Below are 23,813 nucleotides of genomic sequence, written 5' to 3' on the forward strand. Positions count from 1 at the left end.
CTGTCCCAACACCATGAATCGACGAAACTTCTGATGGTCCTTTCGAATGGGAATATGGAGGTATGCCTCCATCAGGTCCAACAATGCCAATAATTCTCCTCTGCAGACTGCCGCAATCACAGTTTATAACTTCTCCATTCGAAAATGCGGAAACCTAAGGGTCCTGTTCACTTTTTGCAAGTTGAGAATGGGCCAATAAGTTCTTTCCTTCTTGGGCACCACAAAATAAATGGAGTACCTTTCCCACCCTTGCTCCTCCCGCAGGACAGGGACTATTGTGTTTAAACTTAACAGCCTCTGCAGAATCCCCCACACTACCTCTCACTTGCTCCGAGAGGCAACATGGACTCCAGAAAGGGCCTCCCTGATAGGATGTGAAAATTGTAGAGTGTAGCAGTCTCTCACTACCTCTAGAACCCAACAATCCGAGGTAATCTTGGCCCACTCCTTGTAAAAGCTGGACAGTCTGTCTCCTACTGCTTCTACGGAGGAATGGGCGATGCTGGCTTCATTGCGATGACTTTCCACCATCGGCCCCTTGGCCAGCAACATCCCTGGAAGATCTGCAGGAGCCTCGAAAGGACTGCTGTCGTCCCACCAACTGCTTCACTCCCGCATAGGAGAAGGACTTTCCTAACCGGAATCTATGCGACTCCCAAAGCCTGTACCAAGACGGAAAAACCTTATTGCTAATTTTCTTATCCTCAGACTCCCTCAAAGTCTTTATCAGCTGATCCAAATCTTCCCCAAAAAGGAATTTCCTTTTAAAGGGAAGATTACACAACTGTGCCTTGGACCATATGTCAGCCGACCAATTTCACAACCACAAAAGCCTGCGAGCCGCTACTGCCAAGACCTTGCTCCTGGCCGAAGTGCGCACCAAGTCATAAAACGCATCCACGACATATGCCACTCCAGCCTCCAGACTCGCCGACTGCAGAATATTGACATCTCCTGATGAGGCGTGCCTTCTGCACCCAACACAAACAAGCCCTCTGCATCGTGCTGCCACAAATCGCAGCACGGAGACTCAAAGCGGAAACCTTGAACATCCGCTTCAATTGAATCTCCAATTTGCGGGCCTGAACATCCTTCAGAACGGCAGCCCTCGCCACCGGGATAGTCATTTTCTTGGTCACCGCTGAAACTGCCGCATCCACCTTCGGCACCCGCAGGAGCTCCAAGATCTACTCCTTCATGGGGTAAAGGAAGGCCATGGCCCTGCTGACTTTTAAACCTGCTTCTGGAAAGTCCCACTCCTGGTTCATCAACTTGTGAATCTTCTTAGGCCCATCAGGACTGGATTCACGCCCTCATTACCCGACTCCGCGTCCACATCCGTATCTGCCCCATGCAAATCCAAAGGGTCCTCCAGCATATCATCAGAATCTCCCACATCCCTGGGATCAGCCTCCAAACCTGCACAACAGACTCAGGCATCGCAGCAGATCCCCGGACCCACTGGAAGGGATCACCTTAGGACTTTTTGAAGCAAGACGGGAAAGCATCCCCTTTGGAAGCTTAACCCTCATCCCCTTCCTCGCCAGGAAGGCATTATGAAGGAGCAGAACAAACTTCGGTGAGAAATCTTTGGGATCCTCAGTCCCCTGCTCTAGAAGGCTGTTGTCTGAATCCCCTCCCCCATCCTGCCCCTCCTGCACCACAGATGACAGAGGGGGAGGGGAATCCCTGGAGTCTGTCAGCTGCAGGCCCCTGCCCACAATCCCTTGTGGGCATTGCTGTCCTCCAGGGCCCCCTCAGGATAGCAGCTGTGGCCCCTGAAGAATGGAGTGCCCTCTTTTCCAAGGCTGCCCCGTCGGGGTCCCTTCATCTTCTGCCACACAGCCAGAGCACAAGGACAGACTACTGAGCTGTGCAGACCAGACACCGCAGGCCTTGCAGGCTGCTATACATGGCTTTGGCGCCATAACACACTTGGCGTGTTCAAAACTCCCAGAAGGCTGCACATGCAGCTGAATCGCCACGCTGCGTGATAAAATGCCTAGCAGGCTGCACATGCGGCTGAAACGCTGTGCCGTGCTGAAAACAAATCAACTGGCCAGCGCGCAGGAGAAGGTGTGAGGCCACCAGTGCAGCGAACAACAGAGCTCCGCAGAATTGCTGGACCGAATGGCGCTTGAGACAAACTTAAGTTGCACCTGCGGCTCGCTACCAGCCACCCAGGCACAACCAATGGCTTGTCTGAGGCCGCCTTCAAAACCCCTGGGAGCCCGGGAAGAAGGAATAAGGGGAACCTCCTCAAACTTCCCCTCCTGAAAGTGCTGATAGCTCCTGCTGTCCCAGGCGCACTCACCACCACAGACTGCTCCTTCAGCTGCTGCAATAAAAAAGATCAACTACCTTTTTTTTCTTTTTTTAAAACAACAGCTTAATAGCCAATAACAGAGTACTTCCCTGACGATAGCGAACACTCAGGAGGAGACCTCAGAAGTCTGGAGGGAACCAGTCTCCTGGCTATCAGGACCTCCGGCAAGCTGAGAACTAATACCAGCCAGGGGTTTCCAACTCCCCCGTTCGCCCTGCTCCAACTGAGGGATGGTCCAGAAAAGAGCATAACACCTCAGGAAGCCTCCGCCAAACTTCTAAAATTTCTCTCTCTTTTTTTTTTTTTGTCAGACTGCAGGTTTGCACCTCTACCATCTGCTGGAGACAGAAAAATACTGAGGGACTGCAGGTGGAACTCTCGGTTATGAGGCAGTGCCTCAAAGTTTTGTCCTTTGCCTCCATCTGCTGGTAGGGATGCAAAACCACTTGTCTGGACTGATCTGGGTATGAACAGGAAATGTCTATCTGGCTAACTTAGAAAAACAGGTAGCATTTAACTATCTACCCAACATGTATACCCTAGGGGAAATACAGAATAGGGGAGATATGCTAGAAACATTTAAATACCTCCATGTCTTCCATGCACAGGAGGCAAGCCTCTTTCAAAGGAAAGGAGGCTCTAGAACGAGGGGTGAGAGTAAAAGGGGATAGACTCAGGATTAATCTAAGGAAATAGCGCAGTTGCTTACCTGTAATAGGTGTTCTCCTAGGACAGCAGGATGTTAGTCCTCATGTGGGTGACATCATCCGATGGAGTCCAGCATGGAAAACCTTTGTCAAAGTTTCTAGAAGCTTTGGCCAGCAGACTGAGCATGCCCAGTCTGCCACTATCCGCGCATCCATGCGAGGTCCCCCTTCAGTCTCGTAATATAGCAAAACGAGCAAAAAAAATGAAGTAACAAATCGATGGTGAACCCAACATCATGGGGAGACAGACAGGATTCCTGAGGACTAACATCCTGCTTTCCTAGGAGAACATCTGTTACAGGTAAGCAACTGCGCTTTCTCCTAGGACAAGAGGGATGGTAGTCCTCACATGTGGGTGAGTACAGAGCTCCAGACCGTCATGTTCAGTTAGAGAGATCAACAGCGACCGAACAAGATGCCAACGGGCGTAACACAACTGCGGGCTGTGGGTAACAAGAGACGGTCTGGTTCCCACAAGAAGCACTAGCAGAGTGAGTTGGGTTCAGGTCTGGAACAGGTTGCGCAGGACGGACTAACCGAAGGCGCTGTCCTGACTGCTATCGCTGCAAGGCAGTAATGGGCTGCAAATGTGTGGAGAGAACTCCAGGTTGCGGTCCGGAAAATTTCCACGACGGGGACTGCACGCAAGTGAGCCACCGACGCCGCCATTGCCGCACAGAGTGAGCCTTTACTCTGCCGGCTAATTGAATGCCAGCCTGCGTGTAGCGGAAGGCGATGTAATCTGCCAGCCAGTTAGACAAGGTCTGTTTTCTCACCGTCATCCCCAGCCTGTTGGGATCAAATGACATGAAGAGTTGAGTGGACTGTCTATGGCTTGTTGTGCGATCTAGGTAGAAGGCCAAAGCCCATTTACAGTCCAGAGTATGGAGAGCTCATTCCACTGGGTGGGAATGAGGCCTCGGAAAGAAGGTGGGTAAAACAATCGACTGACTGTTATGAAAATCAGTCACCACCTTGGGCAGGAACTTAGGATGCGTACGCAGGACCACACGGTCATGGAAGAACTTCGTGTAGGGTGCGATTTGTACGTAACCAAAGACTGGAGCTCACTGATCCTGCGAGTGGAAGTGATCGCCACCAGGAATATGACTTTCCAGGTGAGCAGCTTCAGGTCACAGGACTGCAGAGGCTCAAAGGGAGGCTGCATCAGTCATGCCAGGACGAAGGTTGGAGTGGCGAAGGGTGCCCTGGTTCTGTGATATGAGGTTGGGTGCTGTCCCCAGTTGGATGGGCGAACGCACTGACAGGTCCTGGAGAAGTGGGAACCAAACCTGTCTTGGCCAGGAGGGTGCCATGTGGTCCAGTAAGCGAAGCAGGACTATTTATTTATTTGTTTATCGAGTTTTATATACCGTCATTCGGTTTCGCCATCATAACGGTTTACAAGACTAGGAGAGCCAGTGAGGCAAGGGCGATCTCCCAGTCCTTGGGCAGGAAAGCTTTCACTGCGCTGTGTCCAACCTGGCACCTATGAAGTCGAGCTGGGAGGTCGGGCAGAGGTGAGACCCACTGTCTGCAGGGTCTGCACCATCAAGTCCAGAGCGTGCAAGGCCCCTGAGCGAGAGTCGCTCCTGACCAACCAGTTATCCAGGTATGGAAACACATGGACCGAGCAATGCCTGAGGTAGGCAGCTAACACCGCCAAGTATTTGGTGAAAACGTGTGTGGGGGGGGAGGGCGCGATATCAGCCAAAAGGAAGCACTTTGTACTAGAAGCAAAGATACTTCCAGTGGTTGGGGAAAATCGCAATGTGTGTGAACGCCTCCTTGAGGTTGAGGGAGCAAAGCCAGTCTCCTCCTCAGGGGAGCGGGATCAGCGTGCCCAGAGAGACCATCTTGAATTTTTCTCTTATGAGAAATTTGTTCAGCGCCCTGAGTCGAGAAAGGGGTGCAAGCTGCCATTCCTTTTCAGGATGGGGAAATACATCGAGTAGAACCCTTGGCCCTGTTGATGGTGAGGGACCGGTTCCACTGCGCCCGCTGTAAGGAGGGCGGAGAGTTCTGTTTGAAGAACGACCAAATGGGTGGATGAACTCCATGATGGACATGGGGGAGAGGTCTCTGGGAGCCGGCTGAAATGCAGACGGTATCCCTGGCGGACGATGGAGAGGACCCAACGGTCTGATGTGATCTCTTCCCAGCGACAGGCAAAGCTGAGGAGCTTGCTGCCGACTGGGGGATCGGGTGCCAGGGGAACTGTCAGCTGACTTATGCTTCCTCGCTGCCAGTCAAAAGCCCATGGGTTGGGTCTAGGGGCCTGCTGTTGGCGGGGGCGACCCCTGAAACAGGTTCAGGGTATACATGTCCGAGCGGCTGGAGGGTAATACTTCCTCTGCCGGTAGAAGGGTTTATAAGAAACTTGCCTGGAGGATTTCCTGCCTGAGGATGGCCCTTCTGAGGCACTAGTGGATAGATGCTGGAGAGTATCATGATGGTCCTTCAGCTGCACCATCGCATCTCGGACCTTATCCCCAAACAGATTCTGGCCGGTACAGGGGAGGTTGGCGAGCCTGTCCTGGACCTCTGGCCGAAGGTCCGAGGCCCGGAGCCAAGCCAGCCTTCTAGCACCAATACCCACAGCGGCTAAGTGGGCTGCAGTCTCAAAAACATCATAGGTGGAACACACTTCGTGTTTTCCTGCTTCCAGACCCAGTGAGGAAATGGCAGCAAGCGCTTCCTGCTGTTGCTGGGAAGGCCTGCCGCAAAATCCTGGACTCGCTTCCAGAGATTGCGTTTGTACTGAGTCATGTAAAGTTGGTAGGCCGCAAAGAGGACAACCAGCATGGTGCCTTGGAAAAATTTCCTCCCTATGGCATTGAGTTCCCTATGCTCGCATCCCGGAGTGGCGGAGACATGGGTATGGGAACACCAGGCCTTTTTTAAGACAGACTCCACAACCACTGACTGGTGGGGGAGGTGTCTCCACTCATCCCCAGGGCCAGTTGCACCAAGTAGGTGGCATCAGCCTTTCTGTTAACTGGGGAGACAGAGATGAGATGTTCCCACAAGTGGAGGAGGAGTTCCTCAAAAATATCATGGATCGGGACTGCCATGATCTCCTTAGGAGCATCAACTCGAGGACTTCCAGCATCTTGTGACATGCATCCTCCTCCGTGGGGAGCTGAAAGGGGATGGCTTCAGCCATAGCCCTGACAAACACCGTGAATGACAGGTCCTCGTGTAGAGACTGGCGCTGCTCCTCTGGAGGGGAAGGCTCCAAGAGGGGGTCGTTGGAGTATTCGGAGGATGAGTCTATGGAGTCATCACCGCAAGGGTCATAGGGACCCTCTTCCTCACTTGGGCCAAGGTGCCGAGGGCGGCCATGAGGGGCATCAGCCCTAGGCTCCGAGGGCTTTGGGAGCCATAGGGGCACCAACGGCACTGATGGGTCCCCTGGCAACGAGGGGATCATTGGCCGTGGTGAGCTGGAGGGGTCTGGCAACGGCTCAGGGAACCGTGGGCAAGGTGCATGGTCCCGGCTGCTCTTCTTCCTTGGAGGACCCGGGAATCGGGATCGCGCCGGTGGAGGGCATTGGTGGCCGACGGGTCATTGAGGGCCCCTTGGGCACCAGCTGTGTTAGTAGGGCACCAAGGATGATGTCCAGACGCTCCAGCAGAGGTGCTAACACCAATGGCGGAGGCTTGGGCACCGGTATGGTGACACCAGCAGCTCAATGCTCTGCAGTGCCTTGAGCATTGCCAATTGCACCCTGTGGTCCAACTCCTCCTGGAAGTCCTGGGTGATTAGGACTGATGGAGGGGGACGAGGCATCACCAGCTCATCCTCAGATCCCTGAGGTGGCACGGCGCCCTGCACCGGTGGGGAATGCATCGGGCTACCGGGTGCACCGGAGGATGGGGCCTCCGATAGCAGCTCGGCAGCCACCGATGCCGCTCCGGAACCGTGTCTGGACTGTGATTGGTGCCGATGCTTCCGGGACCGTTTCCGGTGCTTGGCCTGGTCTTTCCCTGGCGCCAAAGAAGTCGATAACCCCAAGGTCTGGGGAGTGGAGAGATTACAGAGGATCAATCTCCTTCTCCCCGATTCTTGGGGGTGCTAGATAGAGGGGTCGTGAGAGGGAAAGACTGACAGTTCTCTGCAATCCTTGGGTGTCGAAGAGACTGACACAGGTGTGGCGGATTTCGGGGTCCCGAAAAGCTTCTCCATTTTGTTGAAGTGCGCCTGACGCCCTTTGGGAGTCATCTGATCGCACAGATGGCACCCACAGACATCGTGTGAGGCTCCCAGGCAGAGGATGCAAACCTCATGCGGATCCGTGATGGACATGTTCTGCGGGCACTGGGGACACCAATGAAAACCGGTTGACGCCATGAAAAATATACGGTATGCAGGCAATGACCGACGGACACTGCGAGGTGGGGAGCGAGGAATCGACCTCGAGTTGGAGCAAAAATTGGATGAAAAGCCTTAAGGTACCGAGGGGGCCCCAACCACGAAGGGGGACCTGAAAAGGATCAGAAAAGGGATCGAAACAATCAAAAGAAATTCGAAAAAGTTGGAGCTCCATGGACCTCGAAGCAATTGCACCGTGGAAAAGAAGAGCCTGAAGGGGGACCTCGCGTGGATGCTTGGATAGTAGCAGGCTGGGCATGCTCAGTCTGCTGATCAAAGTTTCTAGAAACTTTGACAAAAGTTTTCCGTGCTGGCTCCATCGGATGATGTCACCCACATGTGAGGACTACCATCCTGCTTGTCCTAGGAGAAATTTCTTTACAGAGAGGGTAATGGATGCATGACCAGCCTCCCCGTGTAGGTGATGGAAACAAAGACAGTATCTGAATTCAAGAAAGCATGGGATAAACACAGGAGATCTCTGAGGGAATGATAGGAACTGAAAGATGAACTAGTTAGTCTGGAAGGGCAGACTAGATAAGCCATATGGTCTTTTTCTGCCATTTTGTTTCTAGGTTGTTGATAATCAGTGTCTAAAAGGGATGGATCTTTGAACATATCCTCAAATGATATAATATACCTTATCTTCACAGCTACTCCAGTTCCAAAGGAACCAGTGTAAATGTATAGAAGTTCAATGGCATTCTCCTTTAATTGAACGCAAATTTAACGTTTGGAGGCACTCTGTCAAATGCCTTTCCACTGATCTAGGAGATCTGTTGCCTAGTATCCCTTTTCTAAGCATTCATATAAACAAACACTGCCATCATTATTCAAGACCTTTTTTTTATAGGTAATAGATGCAAAGGGCAAATTTATACAAATTATGGTCTAGTTTTGCTGTAGTGCAAAGCTCCTGATTAATTATAAAAGAAAGGTCCTGGAACCATAACCCTAGTAGGAGATAGTTTCAAGTGAGCCGTTAACATGTTTAAAGATGCAAGTTTTAGGGACATTGTCTTTCCTCAGTTGGAGGCCGAGGCAATACAGTGCGCTCGGCTGAGCGCACTGTTAACCTGCAGTCGGACGTGTGTAGAAGAGGCACTAATCAATCCCCTAATGCAATAAGGGGATTAGTGCATATTCAATGCGCGTCCAATACTGAGTGAATCTAATAGAGCTCATCACATGCAAAGGCATTCACTCCTGATGCAAAAAAAAAAAATATGCGTCTCGGACGCACATTTAACTGTCATCTATTAATGCCTGCCTGGAGCAGGCGTTAATAGCTGAGCGCATCAAAAACAAGTACAGAAAAGCAGAAAAAACTGCTTTTCTCTACTGCCTCCCACTTAATATCGTTGTGATATTAAGTAGGATCATTGTGATATTAAGTAGGATGAAAAATTAAAGAAACAAAAAAGTTAAAAAAAAAAAAAGACCGTCGGGTTCAGGAAACGGCATGCGACTGACAAGCGTTCGCTTCCTGAACCCTAAGCATCGGTTTTCCTTACTGGTGGGCAGCCATCACGAAAACTGATGCAGAGTTTATCGGTGTCTGTTTTCTTTACCGGCGGACAGCCATCACGAAAACTGACGCCGTTAAACTCAGCGTCTATTTTTGTGACTGCCACCTTCTATCAGCATAGGTTTTCGTGATGGCTGTCCGCCGAGTTTATCGGCGTCGGTTTTCCTTGCCGGTGGATGGCCGAATCAAGAAAACGATTGGGCTCTCGTTAGCAAGAATGCGCTAGGGTCGCACAAGCGACCCTAGCGCCTCCTTGCTAACGTGACCCCCTAATTTAAATATTGCATGGCGCCCCCCTTGGGGGCACCTGGGGAGTGTTAAGAGAGCGGGCGCTGACTGTTCAGCGTCTGCTTTCTACGCAAATTTATTCAATCAGCCCCTCAGTGTCAACAAGGAGCTTTAACAGTCTCAGAAACTTGCATCTTTAAACTTTCATAATTTACTAAATGTATCATAGCTTCCCAACTACTGTGTAAGTTTTCCTTTAACCAACAAAAGTTCACAAATACAAAGCACATGATGGATATTAAATAAAGCAATTTGTGTGATAATGCAAAGATTCCACTATTTATAGTGAGCATGATTTAGAGTACTGGTTTTCAAAGTTTGAGTCAGAAATACTGTTCCAGTGTTACTTGGTTAATATTCTTAAGATACCAACAGAAGCCATGCCTTTAATTACAAAGGCCTATTATCTGCCTCAAAATGTGATGGAAACTCCTGAAAGTGGACCTCAAGGCCAACGTTCTATGAACATTACAGATATACTGGAGCTGACTCAAGAAACTGAAATCTTACAAAGAGGGACTATGTTAGTTTCTTTTGCCTTTGTGAATGATCGAAATACAGTTCTCAGATTCTTTTTTAGGAATAGGAGTTCCTTATTTCATGGCCAGAAAGCCTGGATATATCCAGATGTCACCAGGATAACTCAGGAACAGAGAAGAAAATCCATATCTATGAGATCTGAGGCAGTAACGTGGTGCTCACTTTATACTAACATATCCGTGTAAATGCATAGTGAAATATCAAAATATAAATTATGTTTTTTTTCAGCCATCACAGTTAGGTCTTTTTTTGATGCGCACACCTAAGAATCACTTAATAGAGTTCAGCATTTAAATTAAGGTGTTGGTTATGCTCCTTTTTCTTTTCTTCTTATTGCATAGATATTTCGCTCGATTTTCTCTTTCTTGGATTCTCCCCTCTATTTCCTATTACGTGGGAGAAAAGGAAACTTGATATTCTTACTGTAATTTATTTTCCTTTTTCTATTTGATTTTTACATTGGTTCTCCCTTGCTGGTACAATGTATTTTGTGTTACATATGTGAAATGCATTAAAAATAAAATTAAAAAAAAAAAAAAGAAACACTGTTCCAGTGGGTTTGCAAATGAGCCACAAGGAAAGATAAGGAAATAAAAGAAAGAGCATAACAGATTACTATAAAGTAAAAAGACAAACAAACTGTGCCTGATTCATCCGGGATCTTTGTTACAGGTACAGAAATTTCATGATAAATCATATTCTGTGTGAAGAAAGACATATCTCACCTTTGGATTCATAATCCCTTCTTGCTTAAAGCAGCTATAAAAAATGTCCATAGAGAATACCTCACTCCATAGGTAACCATAATACTGGCCATCATACCCGCCTGCCAAATGCCCAAAAGCAGCTGGCATATTTGTACCTGAAAAGTGAATACAACAGCAATAAATCTGTGTCAGACAGGTGTAATTTTTCCTCAAGTAAAACAGCAGGAGTAATTAAACATGAAAACATGTTTCATATAACAATCGCATGTGGTGAGGTTTACTAGTCTGCTGACAAAGGGAGGTCTTAGGAGTGTCTTGGAGTGGAGAATCAGCTGGATGGGAAATTTCCCCAGCAGAAGCAGGGCCAGACTCTAGGGCAAAGACAGATAGGGTCTTCCGCCTGACTAGCCACCTCCCCCTTGGATTGAGCCTGCAGGTTCTGGTGGTCGGCAGGGCTTTCCGAAAGTAGTAATTAGAAGGCTGGGATCTTGACAGGCAGCGAACAGACAAAGTCAGGGTCCAAGCAGAAGGTCAGAGCAGGCAGCAAACAAGAGAGGTCAAAGACAGAGACAATCTGAATCAGCAATAAGATCAGATCTCGGAATGCTGAAATGGAAGGCAAGGCAAAACAGCAAAAGGGAACCAGGCAGGAGCAGGGGACTGGCATAGGAGACACAGGCTGGAACAGGAGGCAAGGCCTGAGACTAGAAACAGGGTTTGGAACACGTGGTAAGACAGAAATAGGAGACAATAGCTGGAACTGAAGAACCACAGAAACCAGGGGCTACACGGAAGACTGGGGAGGACAAGACAAGGACAGACAGGGCAGTGAAAACAGGACAAGGCTAACAACGGACTAAAGCAAAGCAAGACACATTAACCGACCTGATTTGATATTTGTATCGAGAATGTCGGTATATAAAAATCCTAAATAAATAAATATAAGACCAGACAAGGGAGAAGCAGACAAGGAGGCCTAAGCAGATCACAAGGGAAAGCAGAGCAAAACACAGAGCAGAGCAAGGAAGCCACAGAACAAAGCAGGAAGGCTGGTGAGGCTACAGGACAAGGCAGAAAGGCTGAGGCGGTTACAGGATAAGGCAGGGAGGCCAAGGAGGCCTCAGAACAAGGCAGGGAGCTGAGGAGGCTGCAGGACAAGATAGAACAAGAAAGCCAAAGGGGCCATGCAGAAGCAAAGCAAAGCAAGATGGGCCAATGCAAAAAGCTGAGGTGACTCAATGAAGATGCAATGAGTTGTGGGAAAGGCAGGGCTAATTGGGGCTGGCCCTGCTGTGTCATAGGGGAATCAAGGAGATGGCTAGTACAGAAGAAAGGGTGGCTCCTTAAGGACCTCTGTTGGCGGGGAAGCTGCCTAGCAGCCTGGATCGTGAAACAAAGCATTCATTTTTGAGGGGATTCTTTCACAAGTGTTATGTTGCTGTTCTGAAAATGTTATCTTTGAACTGTTTCCTGTGCTAAAACCAGTACTATAAGTGAAGATGTGATAAGTGACTTATACACATGCAATATTACCTCTGTTTTCCTCTTTGTGATACCTTCCCTTATGTATCTGATGTATCTATTAGCTTTCACTACCACTTTATCTCACTCACGTCATGATTTTAATCATGTGCCTTTGTAGGAAGGTATTTAACCTATCATGGTATTGCTGACTGTTTTATCCATCCACAACTTTTCATACTACTTAATATGCTATGGTTCAAATGTGGTATACTAGCTCTTTAGGATGTGGATACAACCAAAATACAAGAGGGAGAAGCCTGAAATGTGAGAAATTTTATAAGATGAATAAAAAGAACTTTAAATAACTTCAGAGGATACCACGTGATCCAATGAGCGAGTAGGACATGTGTCTAACTTGCTCTCAACTCCCCCACCGATAACTGCTGTTTTCGGACACATTTCTTGATGAATCTGGGCCCCGCATATCCCCATCTGTGGCTACCCAATGTAGCATTGACGAGCTTTGGCACGGGAGTGGGGAGATGGCCAGCAAACTGCAAAGGGAGAAGAAGATTCCGGGCAAAGCCCAAGATGGCCGATGGGCCGCTGAGCCCAAATCAACGCAACAGCTCAAGCAATGGCGTACTAGTGGAGGAGGTCACTTGGGCGGTAGTCTTGGCCCTAGACATGTGATTTCAAGCCATCTCTCAACAAATTACCGCTGGCAACAAAACATTACAAGAAATCAAAAAGCAAGTCGAAGAGACTCAAACCAGAATAACAGGTCTTGAAACGGATACCTCAGCCCTGCAGCAGAAACAGGAGGCCTTGGACAGGCCCTGGAAGCTAAAATGGAGGACTTGGAAAATCAGTCTCGGATGAACAACCTCCAATTTGAGGGGTTTCCAGAGGCTCTAGCAGACCGCGATATTCACGCACTACTGGAAGGCTGGTTACTGGAAGAACTGGGCCTTTCCTCTCTTCGAGGCTAGTGTTTGGTGGAAAGAGCGCATTGCTTGGGAGCCTGGATCCTGGGGAACACCAGGCCAAGAATAGTGATAGCCCGCTTTTTGAACTATTCTCACAAAATGGCTATACTTCAAGCATACAGGAAAAGCTCCTCACTACAACATGAAAACTGTAAGATTCTCATTTTTCAAGATTTTTCAGCCACGGTATCGTTGAAGCAGATCTGTGCCAGTCTCTTTAAGAAGCAAATAAAGTTCGCACTACAATATCCTGCACGCCTAAGAATGGAATATAATGGCACATGGCGCATGTTTGAGTCGGCTGCAAGTGCCCAGTAGTTCCTGGACACACAAGGGGCAAGTGATGTTGAATTCTGCTGGAGCCTCATCTCGTGGAGGAATAGCAGAAGGGTAATTGTGTCACTGAGTGGGGGCCTGTAAGCCATGAGCCCAGAATCGGCGGACACTTATTAGTGGTACGGACAGAAAGTATATTGCAATAATTGTTGTTAGAGATTTTCAATATCAGTGGGGGAGCCGAAATGGATACAAAAGGTCTCCATGCCTCCAAATATTGGGGGCAAGGTGCTGTGGAGTGGGGGTGTTCAATCAGAAGGGGCCAGGGGAGGGATAGGGGGGAAGAGGGATGGGTGGGGGGATGGGAAAGGGAAATCATATGTCCAATTATTTGAGAGCCTTGGGAGAAGTGGTCTATCAGAGCCAATGGTCGGTGAAGGGAATAGTGTTCAGCCCCTAGCCTTGGGGGGGGGGGGGGGGGGAGGGGAGGGAGGGACACAGTAGCATATAATATCTGGTATATGTTGACACAACAATTTCATTGCTGGATAAAATATGGCTGATGGGCTTAGAATTCTCTTGTGGAACGTAGCAGGTATTGGGTCCCCAATAAAAAGTACCAAACTTCTGACCTCTATCTGTAGACAAAGTGCAAATAGCGTGTATTCAGGAGACTCATTTAAACGATCAAGAGCATAATAAGTTAAAAAAGGACTGGGTGGGGGAAGTATACTTTTCCTCGGCTGTGCCATTCTGATAGGGAAGCAGTTGGCGTGGGAATGGTGTTCAACAATGAAAGATCCATATGGCTGTTACATTATACTGGTGGGGAGAATTCAGGACTGCCCAGTCACTATCCGCAGTATATGTGCTCCTAATACCTACTCCCATCCATTTTTCATAACCTTAATGAACGAACTTCTTGTAAAAGCAGAGGGTCCTATGATAATGATGTGGGATTTCAACTGCGTGGTTGATCCCACTCTGGACAGATCCTCTCAAGTGACGATCCCCGCAATGGGTAAGAATAAGGTTATCCCCTTTTTATGCCAACATTTGCAATTACTCGATATATGGAGGACCCTACACCCAGAAGAAGCCAATTTCACCCATATCTCTCGGGCACACCTGACAATGTCTAGAATAGACTATATCTTAATATCAAATCAGTGTTTGGCTCAGGTGCAGAGGGCAGAGATTGGGCAACCTGAATTCTCCAATCATTCATATGTGTGGGTGAAGGTATGTTGGGGAGGGCTGACGAGGGGTCCAAATAGATGGAGATTTCCATCCCACTTAGTGGGGGATAGAGATTTTCAGTCATATTTGAAAGAAAAATGGGATGATTACCAAGCTAACAACAGCCAACATCAATCGACTCCCATTTTGTTTTGGGAGGCCGGAAAAGTTGTCATGAGAGGTGACATCACAGCGTATATGATCAGAAAATCTAAATTGCTCAGCCACCGTATTATAGAACTAGAAAGAGAATTGCGACTGGTCAAGAGAAAACTGATCAATGCCCCGTCTGAGGCCACAAAAAAGAAATACAGAGAGACCTTATATTCCCTTAATAGCTATATACATCAGAAAACGCAGAAGCAGCAACTTCTTATGTCCCACCAACAATATCGATATGTTAATAAGACAGGTAAATTAATGGCGTCCTTAGTAAAATCTCAGAGGGGGCAAACATTTATTGAAGCGCTTAGAAATGCTGGAGGAACACGACAGACATTGGCAGCCACTATATGTCACATTTTTTGGTCTTTCTATGAAAATTTATATAATCATGTTGAAACAATGGAGGCGGATGAGGCAGAGCAGAAATTTTTCACAGGGCTATCCCTCCCGCAGATCTCAGCGCAGCAATCAGTGTGGTTAAATAGACCAATCTCAGTACAAGAGATCTTATATGGCATAAAAGCCAGCTCTTCTCTCATAGCCCCAGGACCCGACGGGTTTAAAGAGGATTACTATAAAATTGTGAGCAGGGATATTGGCGCAACCCTTAAGGATTATTTCAGAGAGACCTTAAATCAGGGATCTTTCCCCAAAGAAGCAAAACTAGTATATATATAATGGTCCTCCCTAAAGGTGGGAAGGACCCCCTATTGGCGGCCTCTTACAGACCGATCTCCCTACTTAATTTCGACATAAAGCTGTTCGCTAAAATTATAGCAACCAGATTACAAGTGGTTCTACCCTTCCTGAAAGCTCATGAGCAAGTCGGTTTTGTAAAGGGAAGGACATCATGCAAACACATACTTAGCCTTTGGACAGCGATGTTGCAGAGCAAAACCCTAGGGGTGCCCTCTTTGGTGGTAGGATTTGACGCTGAAAAAGCTTTTGATAGAGTTGTTTGGAAATATCTATTTTCAATTCTCAGGAAATATGGCTTTGAAGAGACATAATTAGAAACATCTCACTGCTGTATCAAAACCCCACTTCTTGTATTCTTGCTAATGGGACCCTATCACAACCATTAAAACTTAAACGGGGCACACGTCAGGGCTGTCTGTTATCCACCTTGTTGTATATTTTATCTCTGGACTCATTGCTAAGGAAGATTGTGGAAGTACCAGAAATAAAGGGGTTTGAGACCATAGGGCAGGGCTTTAAAATAGCTGCCTTTGCAGATGTCGTTCTTGTTTTCTTAACTGACCCCATGAGATGCCTGCCGGAGGTCATGAGATATCAGGAACAGTTCAGACTCTTCTCCGGGCTAAAAATTAATTTGGTTAAGTCGGAGGCGTTAGATGTCACAGGGGAGCTTAGAACGCAGTGGCAAGACTCCTTCCCGTTGAAATGGATAGAGAAGGACATGAAATACCTAGGTATCAAAATGCCCGTAGATATTCATAATATCTACAATAGTAATATCCTGCCTCTGTTGGTAAAAACCAAAGAGAGACTAGAAATGTGGCGGAACCTGCCCCTATCACTGGGAGGTAGGATACAGCTGTTTAAGATGACAGAGTTTCCTAGATGGCTGTATATACTCCAGATGCTCCCAATCTGGCTCAAAAAGAAACATGTGAAGGAATTGGAGCGGAGACTGAGTCAGTTCCTGTGGAGAGGGAAGCGGGCGTGCATATCCTTAAAAATATTACAACTTCCATGGGAGGAGGGAGCATGGATTGCCCAAATATCCAGGCTTATAATCTAGCGCGTCTCTTGAGACATATTCAGGACTGGATATGTGGCACGGAAACCTTCTCCCCCTCCTTCCTCTTACAAGCCTATTATGGTTCTTTTAGAATACAGAACCTGTTGCATATGCCAGGGAATAATGTGCCAAAAATGATCCAACAGAATCCCATCATTAAATACTTCAGATGTGCGTGGCAAGATCTGTGCGATAGACTGGGAGTTGCCTGAGAGATCTTACCCTTCGTTTCTATAATTGGACACCTTAGATTTCCCCCGGGGATAGAAAATCCTGTGTTCTGGGTATGGGCGGGAAAGGGGCTAGAATTCCTTCACCAATTCATAAATGAGAAGACAGGAGAAGTATACCCATTCGAGACTTTGAGGCTGGAATATGACCTTGCCCACAAGGAGTTTTATGCTTACTTATAGACAAGACATTTCATAGAAAACAATCTTTTTCTTAAGTCCAGAGTGCTTAATTCCCAAAAGTTCAAGGAATTCTTTTCCCTTCCAAGGGGCAACATGTATCTTGTGCCTCCCTGAACAGGGCTGTTTGAAGATTACGGGGGCTGGGCAACTCCAGGTCCTAGCGGCTAAATGGAATAAGGAGTCAGACTTTTTGGTCACTGATAAAATTCTGAAACTGAATCTGAAGGGTGTAAAGAAACTGTCAGATAATGTGCTAATGCGGGAAATACAATTTAAATTTCTTAGACGTTTGTATATCTCTAAGGCATGGGCAATTAAGATCAAATTAACGGATAGTGATATATGTATCACAATTATGTTTGTTTGAGTGTATGCATGATGTCCAGGATGTCACCATGGAGAGTCAACGTAGGCTCCTGAAGAAAGCTTTCTTACTTACAAAAAAAATCAATACTGGATTATTGGCTAAAGGAGGACACTCCCAATCTGACGCACTGGAAGCTCCAGATGCACAAAATGGCAGTCTTTGAACAGCTTTCGGCGAGGAAAGACTCTCCGGCCAAATATAACGAGTTCCTGAGGATTTGGCATGCATATTTGATGTCACTTAATGCAAAAGCCACAAGCAAACTTCTCGACCTTAGTTAAGACTATATCAGAGGAAAATGTTATGGACAAATACTGAGATGGACATTTCCTAACAAGGCAAAAGGGTATTTGGGGGAGGGGACTGGGGAGGGGGTGGGGGAAGGGGGGGAAGGGCATGATTACGCAGTGTAAAATATAATTTCAAAATATTGCTGCTTCAATGTATGAAAAGTTGTAAAACTAAAATAAAGATGTTAAAAAAAAACAACAAAAAAAAACTTCAGATTCATAATTTAATTTGCCTTGAGCAATAGTTTATGGTAAGACTGTAGGCAGAAGATAAATGGAAGTCTGCAATTTATTTATTTATGAACATTTGATATTTTGCCTTTTCCCAAAGTTGGTCTCAAGGCGAATTACAAATAAATTCAAATGAACAGGCGCATCAGAACAGCTAAAAGTCAAATCAGAATCTGCATTTAATTTAGCATTGGGATCCAGCATAGGCAACCCCATTTGTGAATAGTTCAAGACCTAGTTGTGTATAATACAGTCTTCTGGTTGAGGGTTTAAGAAGTTGAATCAAATATGTGGGCCTTAGGGGAAAGCCTGGATGAAAAGGTATGTTTTCACTTTTTTTCTGAACTTAAGATAGTATGGCTCCAGGAACAGGGCTAATGTACTGTGTTCTAAATTTTTGATGCGTAACAGCTGAAAGCATGGAGTGTTGTGCAGGACAATCTGGCATCAGTCCCGAGAAGAGAGTAAAGAAGAGATTTTTTTGTGGACTGGAGTTCCCTTGAGGATGTGTAAGGAGAGAAAAGTTGACAGAAGTATTTATGGGCCTGTTTACTCAAACATCTGAAGACAAAGAAGAGAATTTTAAATTTTTTCTGCTTTCTACTGGGAGCCAGTTAATGTAGAATAGACTTGATATGATCATTGCTTTTGCGCCTACCAAAATTCTTGCAGCAGTATTTTGTAGAAGCTGGAGACACTTCAAAATGCATTGTGAGATATCGTAATTGCAGTAATTGATTAGGCTGGTGATTAATGCATGAATTACAGTAGCAGGATTGTATTTATCAAGGATATTATGTAATTGGCAGATCTGATGCAAATACATGAAGAAGAACCTTAATACTTTTGAAATGTGGGGTTCCATTGTGAGAGTTTGGTTGAGTTGAACCACTAGACCTCGTACTGACTCCTTAGAATGTAAGGCAGTACCTGCTAGTGAGGGAAATGGTTGTAGGGATTGACCTTGGCAGCAGAGCCAAAGGAGGTCCAATTTAGATGGGTTTAATCTGAGTCTGTGTTTGCAAAGCCATTGGGCTACCTCTGTGAGATAGTTATTGAGATTGGTAATGGATGAAGTTTGGTCGGATTCCATTTTGATGCAAAGTTGGATGTCATCTGCAAACAGGTGGCACTCGGTATTGAAAGACTGGAGGAGGTCACAGATAGGATGCATGTACATGTTGAACAGTATTGGGGAGAGGACTGATAATGTTAATAAACAAGTTAATAAATATGTGGATAAAGATAAACCGGTAGATGTAGTGTATTTGGATTTTCAGAAGGCGTCTGACAAAGTCACTCATGAGAGGCTTCTAAGAAAACTAAAAAGTCATGGGATTGGGGGTCTTGCATTGTCTTTTTTTTGTATCCAACTGTTGTTATATTGTATTTTGCTTGATACCCCAATAAAATAAATTGAAAAAAAAAAGTCAGGGGATAGGAGGTAATGACCTTTCATGGATTACAACTAGTTAAAAGACAGGAAATGGAGAGCTGGATTAAATGGTCAGTGGAAAAAGGTAAACAGTGGAGTGCCTCAGGAATCTGTATTTGGACCGGTGCTTTTCAATATATTTTTAAAAGATCTGAAAAGCAATATGATGAGTGAGGTACTTAAATTTGCAGATGATACAAAATTATTCGGAGTAGTTAAATCACAAGTGGACTGTGATAAATTGCAGGAGGACCTTGCGAGACTGGAAGACTGGGCATCTCAATGGCAGATGAAATTTAATATGGACAAGTACAAGGTGATGCATAAAGGGAAAAATAACCCATGCTGTATTACAATGTTAGGTTCTATATTAGGTGCTACCACCCAGGAAAAAGACCTAGGTGTCTTAGTGGATAATACTTTGAAATTGTCGGCTCAGTGTGCTGAGGCAGTCAAAAAAAGCAAACAGAATGTTAGGAATTATGAGGAAGGGAATGGTGAATAAAATGGAAAATGTCTTAATGCCTCTATATTACTTCATGGTGAGACCACACCTTGAGTACTTTATACAATTCTGGTCGCTGCATCTCAAAAAAAGGTATAGTTGCACTAGAGAAGGTACAGAGAAGGGCAATCCAAATGTTAAAGGAGATGGAATAGTTCCCCCTATGAGGAAAGGGGCTTGGAGAAGAGACAGATGAGGTGGGATAATAATAGAGGTCTATAAAATCATAAGAGGCCTAGAACAGGTAAATGTGAACTGGTTATTTACTTTTTTGGATAATAGAAGGACTAGGGGGCACGCCATGAAGTTAGCAAGTAGCACATTTAAAATTAATCAGAGAAAATTCTTTTTCACTCAATGCACAGTTAAGCTCTGGAATTTGTTGCCAGAGGATCTGGTTAGGGCAGTTAGTATAGTTGGATTTAAAAAAGGGTTGGATAAGTTCTTTGAGGAGAAATCCATTAACTGCTATTAATCAAGTTGACCTAGGGAATAGCCACTGCTATTATTGGCATTAGTAGCATGGGATCTATTTAATGATTTGGGTACTTGCCAAGTACTTGTAACCTGGATTGGCCATGGTTGGAAACAGGTTGCTGGGCTTGATAGACCCTTGGTCTCCCCCAGTATGGCAAATTTCGTATGTTATAAGAGCCCTGAGGCACTCCACAGGTGAGCTTTCTAGGGCAGCATGGTTTGTTGACCCATGTAAACGATTGTGCTCTGTTGGCAAGGAATGATTCAAACCACTTTAGGGCAATGCCATTGATGACGATGTCCTGGAAGTGCTGACTCAGGAGATATTGAACAACCATATCGAAGGAAGCCAAGAGATCAAATAGGACAATGAGGGAGTCATCACCTTGATCTGCATGTACGTGGATACTGTTTGTGATGGCCAACAGAACCAATTCTGTTCCATGATCTTTCCTGAACTTGGATTAGTATTAATGTAGAATATTTTACTCCTCTAGAAAATCTAAAAGTTGGAGGTAAACTACTTTTTGCACCGCCATGGATAAGAAGGGGAGGCTGGAGACTGGGCAATAATTGTATTAGATATAATGAGGTATTAAGACTTACATATCCCCTCCTCAACTTATAATCTTCAACTGTGTGCTATGGTGATTCTGATATTGATGCAAACTTTATGCTTCCCCAACTCCAACAGTGTTCCAAGGGTGCCTCAGTGCTGTTGCTCTGCCTCCTCTTTCAGTTCACAAAGGCTGGTGGTAAATAAAGTTCCCATTTTGTTTCTTCTCTGACTTATATAGCCATTGAAGAAATGAAACTTACATTCTAGTTTTGTTTCAGTATGAGTCTCCTTTTTAAAGTGCATGGATACTGACCAAAATTTCTCTTTTATGTTTAAGGGGAAGATCTCTCAGACTAAAAAGGATTGAAGAAAAAATATTTCCCTTCATTTTAGGTGTCTTAGGAACTATGATAATTTGCTGATGCCTCTTTGTTTTCTATAGGGCAATAAAATAAAGAAAAAAGAGTGGCCATTTCAGTTTGCAAGAGACTCAAACTCTCATGGTACCTTGCAGGTGATTAAGTCACTCTGTGCAGAGCTGGGAAGGCATACATATTTTAGGCACAGAAAAACATCAATGCAGAAACTTCTTATACATGAATGCATCATCAATAGGCAGAGCCCGTAGTCTGTTATGAGTCTGTTGTGCTGCAAAATTTGGCCCTTGCCTCTAAATTGTGGGAACCTGGACCTTCTCTCTGTTCCAACCTCCTCTTCTCCCTGCCAATGCCTGATTTCCCCTCTTGTCCCCACCCTTCAAAGCCAGGAATAGGAAGGGGAAAGGGCAGTAGTGGTGCCATGGGCAGTGTTCTCTTTTGCTGCAAGGAAGTAGAGTGTCATATTTTGAATTGTGCAGCACTATGATTTTCCAAGCAAGACTGCAGCCCCTGACAGAAGGACATGGCCTTAGGCATCATCACTGACCTCTTCTTGATGACTCCATTTGGTGGTGATGGGCAAAAGGGAGGTTTAGAGGGAAAGAGGAGGGGATGATCAGCTGAGAAGGGTTTTCAGTTGTGTGAATGTGAGATATGGAATTAGCTGAGCAAGGTGAGAGAGAAGATCATTGCCTGGGGGGGGGGGGGGGGGCGGAAGAAAGTGTGTATGTGTGTGTGAGGTAACTGGAGCTTGGTCTGTGTGTGTGTTTCAGAGAGAGAGAGAGAGATAAATGATATAGTGCTGGATAAACATATGTGAAAAAGGATGCATGGGACTGGAAAGAAGTGGGACAGAGAGCAGACCAGGAATGGGGGAGGAAATGTGAGAGCATGAACCGGGGGAGGGGAAGAAAGAATGTGATAGGGAGAAGGACAGAAGCCAAGGGAGGGACATTCCCCTAATCTAAATCATCCCATCTCCTTACTTTGCTCTCCCTATCTTCTGATTCTGTTAACAATCTTTTCTGATTCTGGATTTTATACTGCTTTATATTTCTTATTGTCTATCACTTCTCTCCCTCTCTAGACTCTGCTCAAAGCTCTCTTATACGCTTAGCAAATTTCACAGAAATTTGCCTGCATTTTGTGGGAAGAAAAACATTTCCATTGTCATCATTGTGGTATTGGAGTTTTCTAATTAAAGAATTTTCGTTAATGTCAATGGAATTTTTTAAATAAAATAAAAAGACTACTAATCTCCTTAATCCTATTTTAAACTACTAAATTTTGCTGAACAAACAACATTTTTAGTATTATGTGCTATGCATCTTGTATAAATATTTATTTCTGAATCCACATTTCCAAGAGGTTTTTTTTTTATACACAATTCTTCAAGTAATTGTCTTGAAAAGCAAAAATATTCACATACCTGGGGTTGGAGAAATTCCTAGAATCTCTTCACAGTGCTTGGCAAACTCCTCAGCGCTGTCAACACACAGTTTGGTATGAAAAGACTGGTCAACCTTACTCAAAACAATTTGGCGAAGAGTCAGAAGACCTGGCAATTAAGAACAGTTATTTTAAAACCAGCTGGGGAATGAATTAGAAATAATCCCCACTGGACAGGTCAATCACTAGTAGTTACAGCTGATTCTGAAGAAGCTAAAGGACAAAGACAAAGCCAAGAAGAAGAAAAAAAAGAAAGGAAGAAACAGGAGATAAAAAACAGAGAAAGGAAGGGACAATCAAAGAATATATCAGAGCAAGAGATTAAGACTAGTTGGAATTTCAAAGTCCATTAATTGCTATTAATCAAGTTGACTTAGGGAATGGCCTCTGCTATTACTGGCATCAGTAGCATGGGATCTTCTTAGTCGGGCCGATTCAGTAAAATGTGCGGGAGAGCTGGCGCTCCGAGGCGAGCGCCCACTCTTCCAACGCGCACCCAGATCACTCTCCTGGGCGCATGATTCTCTATGCAAATCAGAGCCCGCGATAAAAAGGAGGCACTAGGGACATTAGCATGTCCCTAGTACCTCCTTATTGGCAGAAGCGGCGGCTGTCAGCGGGTTTGACAGCCAGCGCTTAATTTTGCCGGCGTCGGTTGTCAAACCCGCTGACAGCCACGGGTTTGGAAAATGGACGCCGACAAAATTGAGCATCCGTTTTCCAACCCATGGGCAGATTTATTTTTTCTTTTTAAGATTTTTTTTTCTTTTTGTTTTTTCTGTTTGTTTTTTCTGCTTTTCTGTACACTTTCCTGGTGCCGGCCGAAATTAACGCCTGCCTTTGGGAGGGCGTTAATTTCTGAGAGTAAAATGTGCGGCTTGGCTGCACATTTTACTTTCTGTATTGCGCGGTACTAACTAATATGCTCATCAACATGCATTTGCATTTTGAGGGCGCTATTCGTTTCAGGGGGGTTGGACGCGCGTTTTCCATACGTGGAATTGTATGGAAAACGCGAATCGACCTGAGTGTTTGCTATTACTGGCATCAGTAGCACGGGATCTTCTTAGTTTTTGGGTACTTGCCAGGTTCTTGTAGCCTGGATTGGCCACTGTTGGAAACAGGATGCTGGGCTTGATGGACCCCTGGTCTGACCTAGCATGGCAATTTCTTATATTCTTAAAGCAACTGATAACCTGCCAGACCACAACATTATACACTCAGCTGCCAACCTGCCTCCTAAGTATGTAGATCTCTGCCTCTCTTACATAGTTCACAACCTACATTGTGGGAGTTATCAAGATGTGGCTATAACAGCCCCTATGTAAAGACTATTTCATA

General features: G+C 45.7%; 1 protein-coding gene across 2 annotated transcripts in view; it reads right to left on the reverse strand.

Moving 5' to 3' along the window:
- NLN (neurolysin) overlaps nucleotides 1–23,813 on the reverse strand; it is a 226,441-nt gene that overhangs the window by 23,395 nt on the left and 179,233 nt on the right. For both annotated transcript variants that reach the window (XM_029576052.1, XM_029576061.1), the window contains 2 exons: nucleotides 22,453–22,581; nucleotides 10,490–10,626 (listed from right to left, as the gene is read on the reverse strand). In XM_029576052.1, the coding sequence (XP_029431912.1) occupies nucleotides 10,490–10,626; nucleotides 22,453–22,581 (266 nt within the window). The remainder of the gene's footprint in view (nucleotides 1–10,489; nucleotides 10,627–22,452; nucleotides 22,582–23,813) is intronic.

Source organism: Rhinatrema bivittatum, chromosome 1 (assembly GCF_901001135.1).
Source record: "Rhinatrema bivittatum chromosome 1, aRhiBiv1.1, whole genome shotgun sequence".
NCBI classification, from domain to species: Eukaryota; Metazoa; Chordata; class Amphibia; order Gymnophiona; family Rhinatrematidae; genus Rhinatrema; species Rhinatrema bivittatum.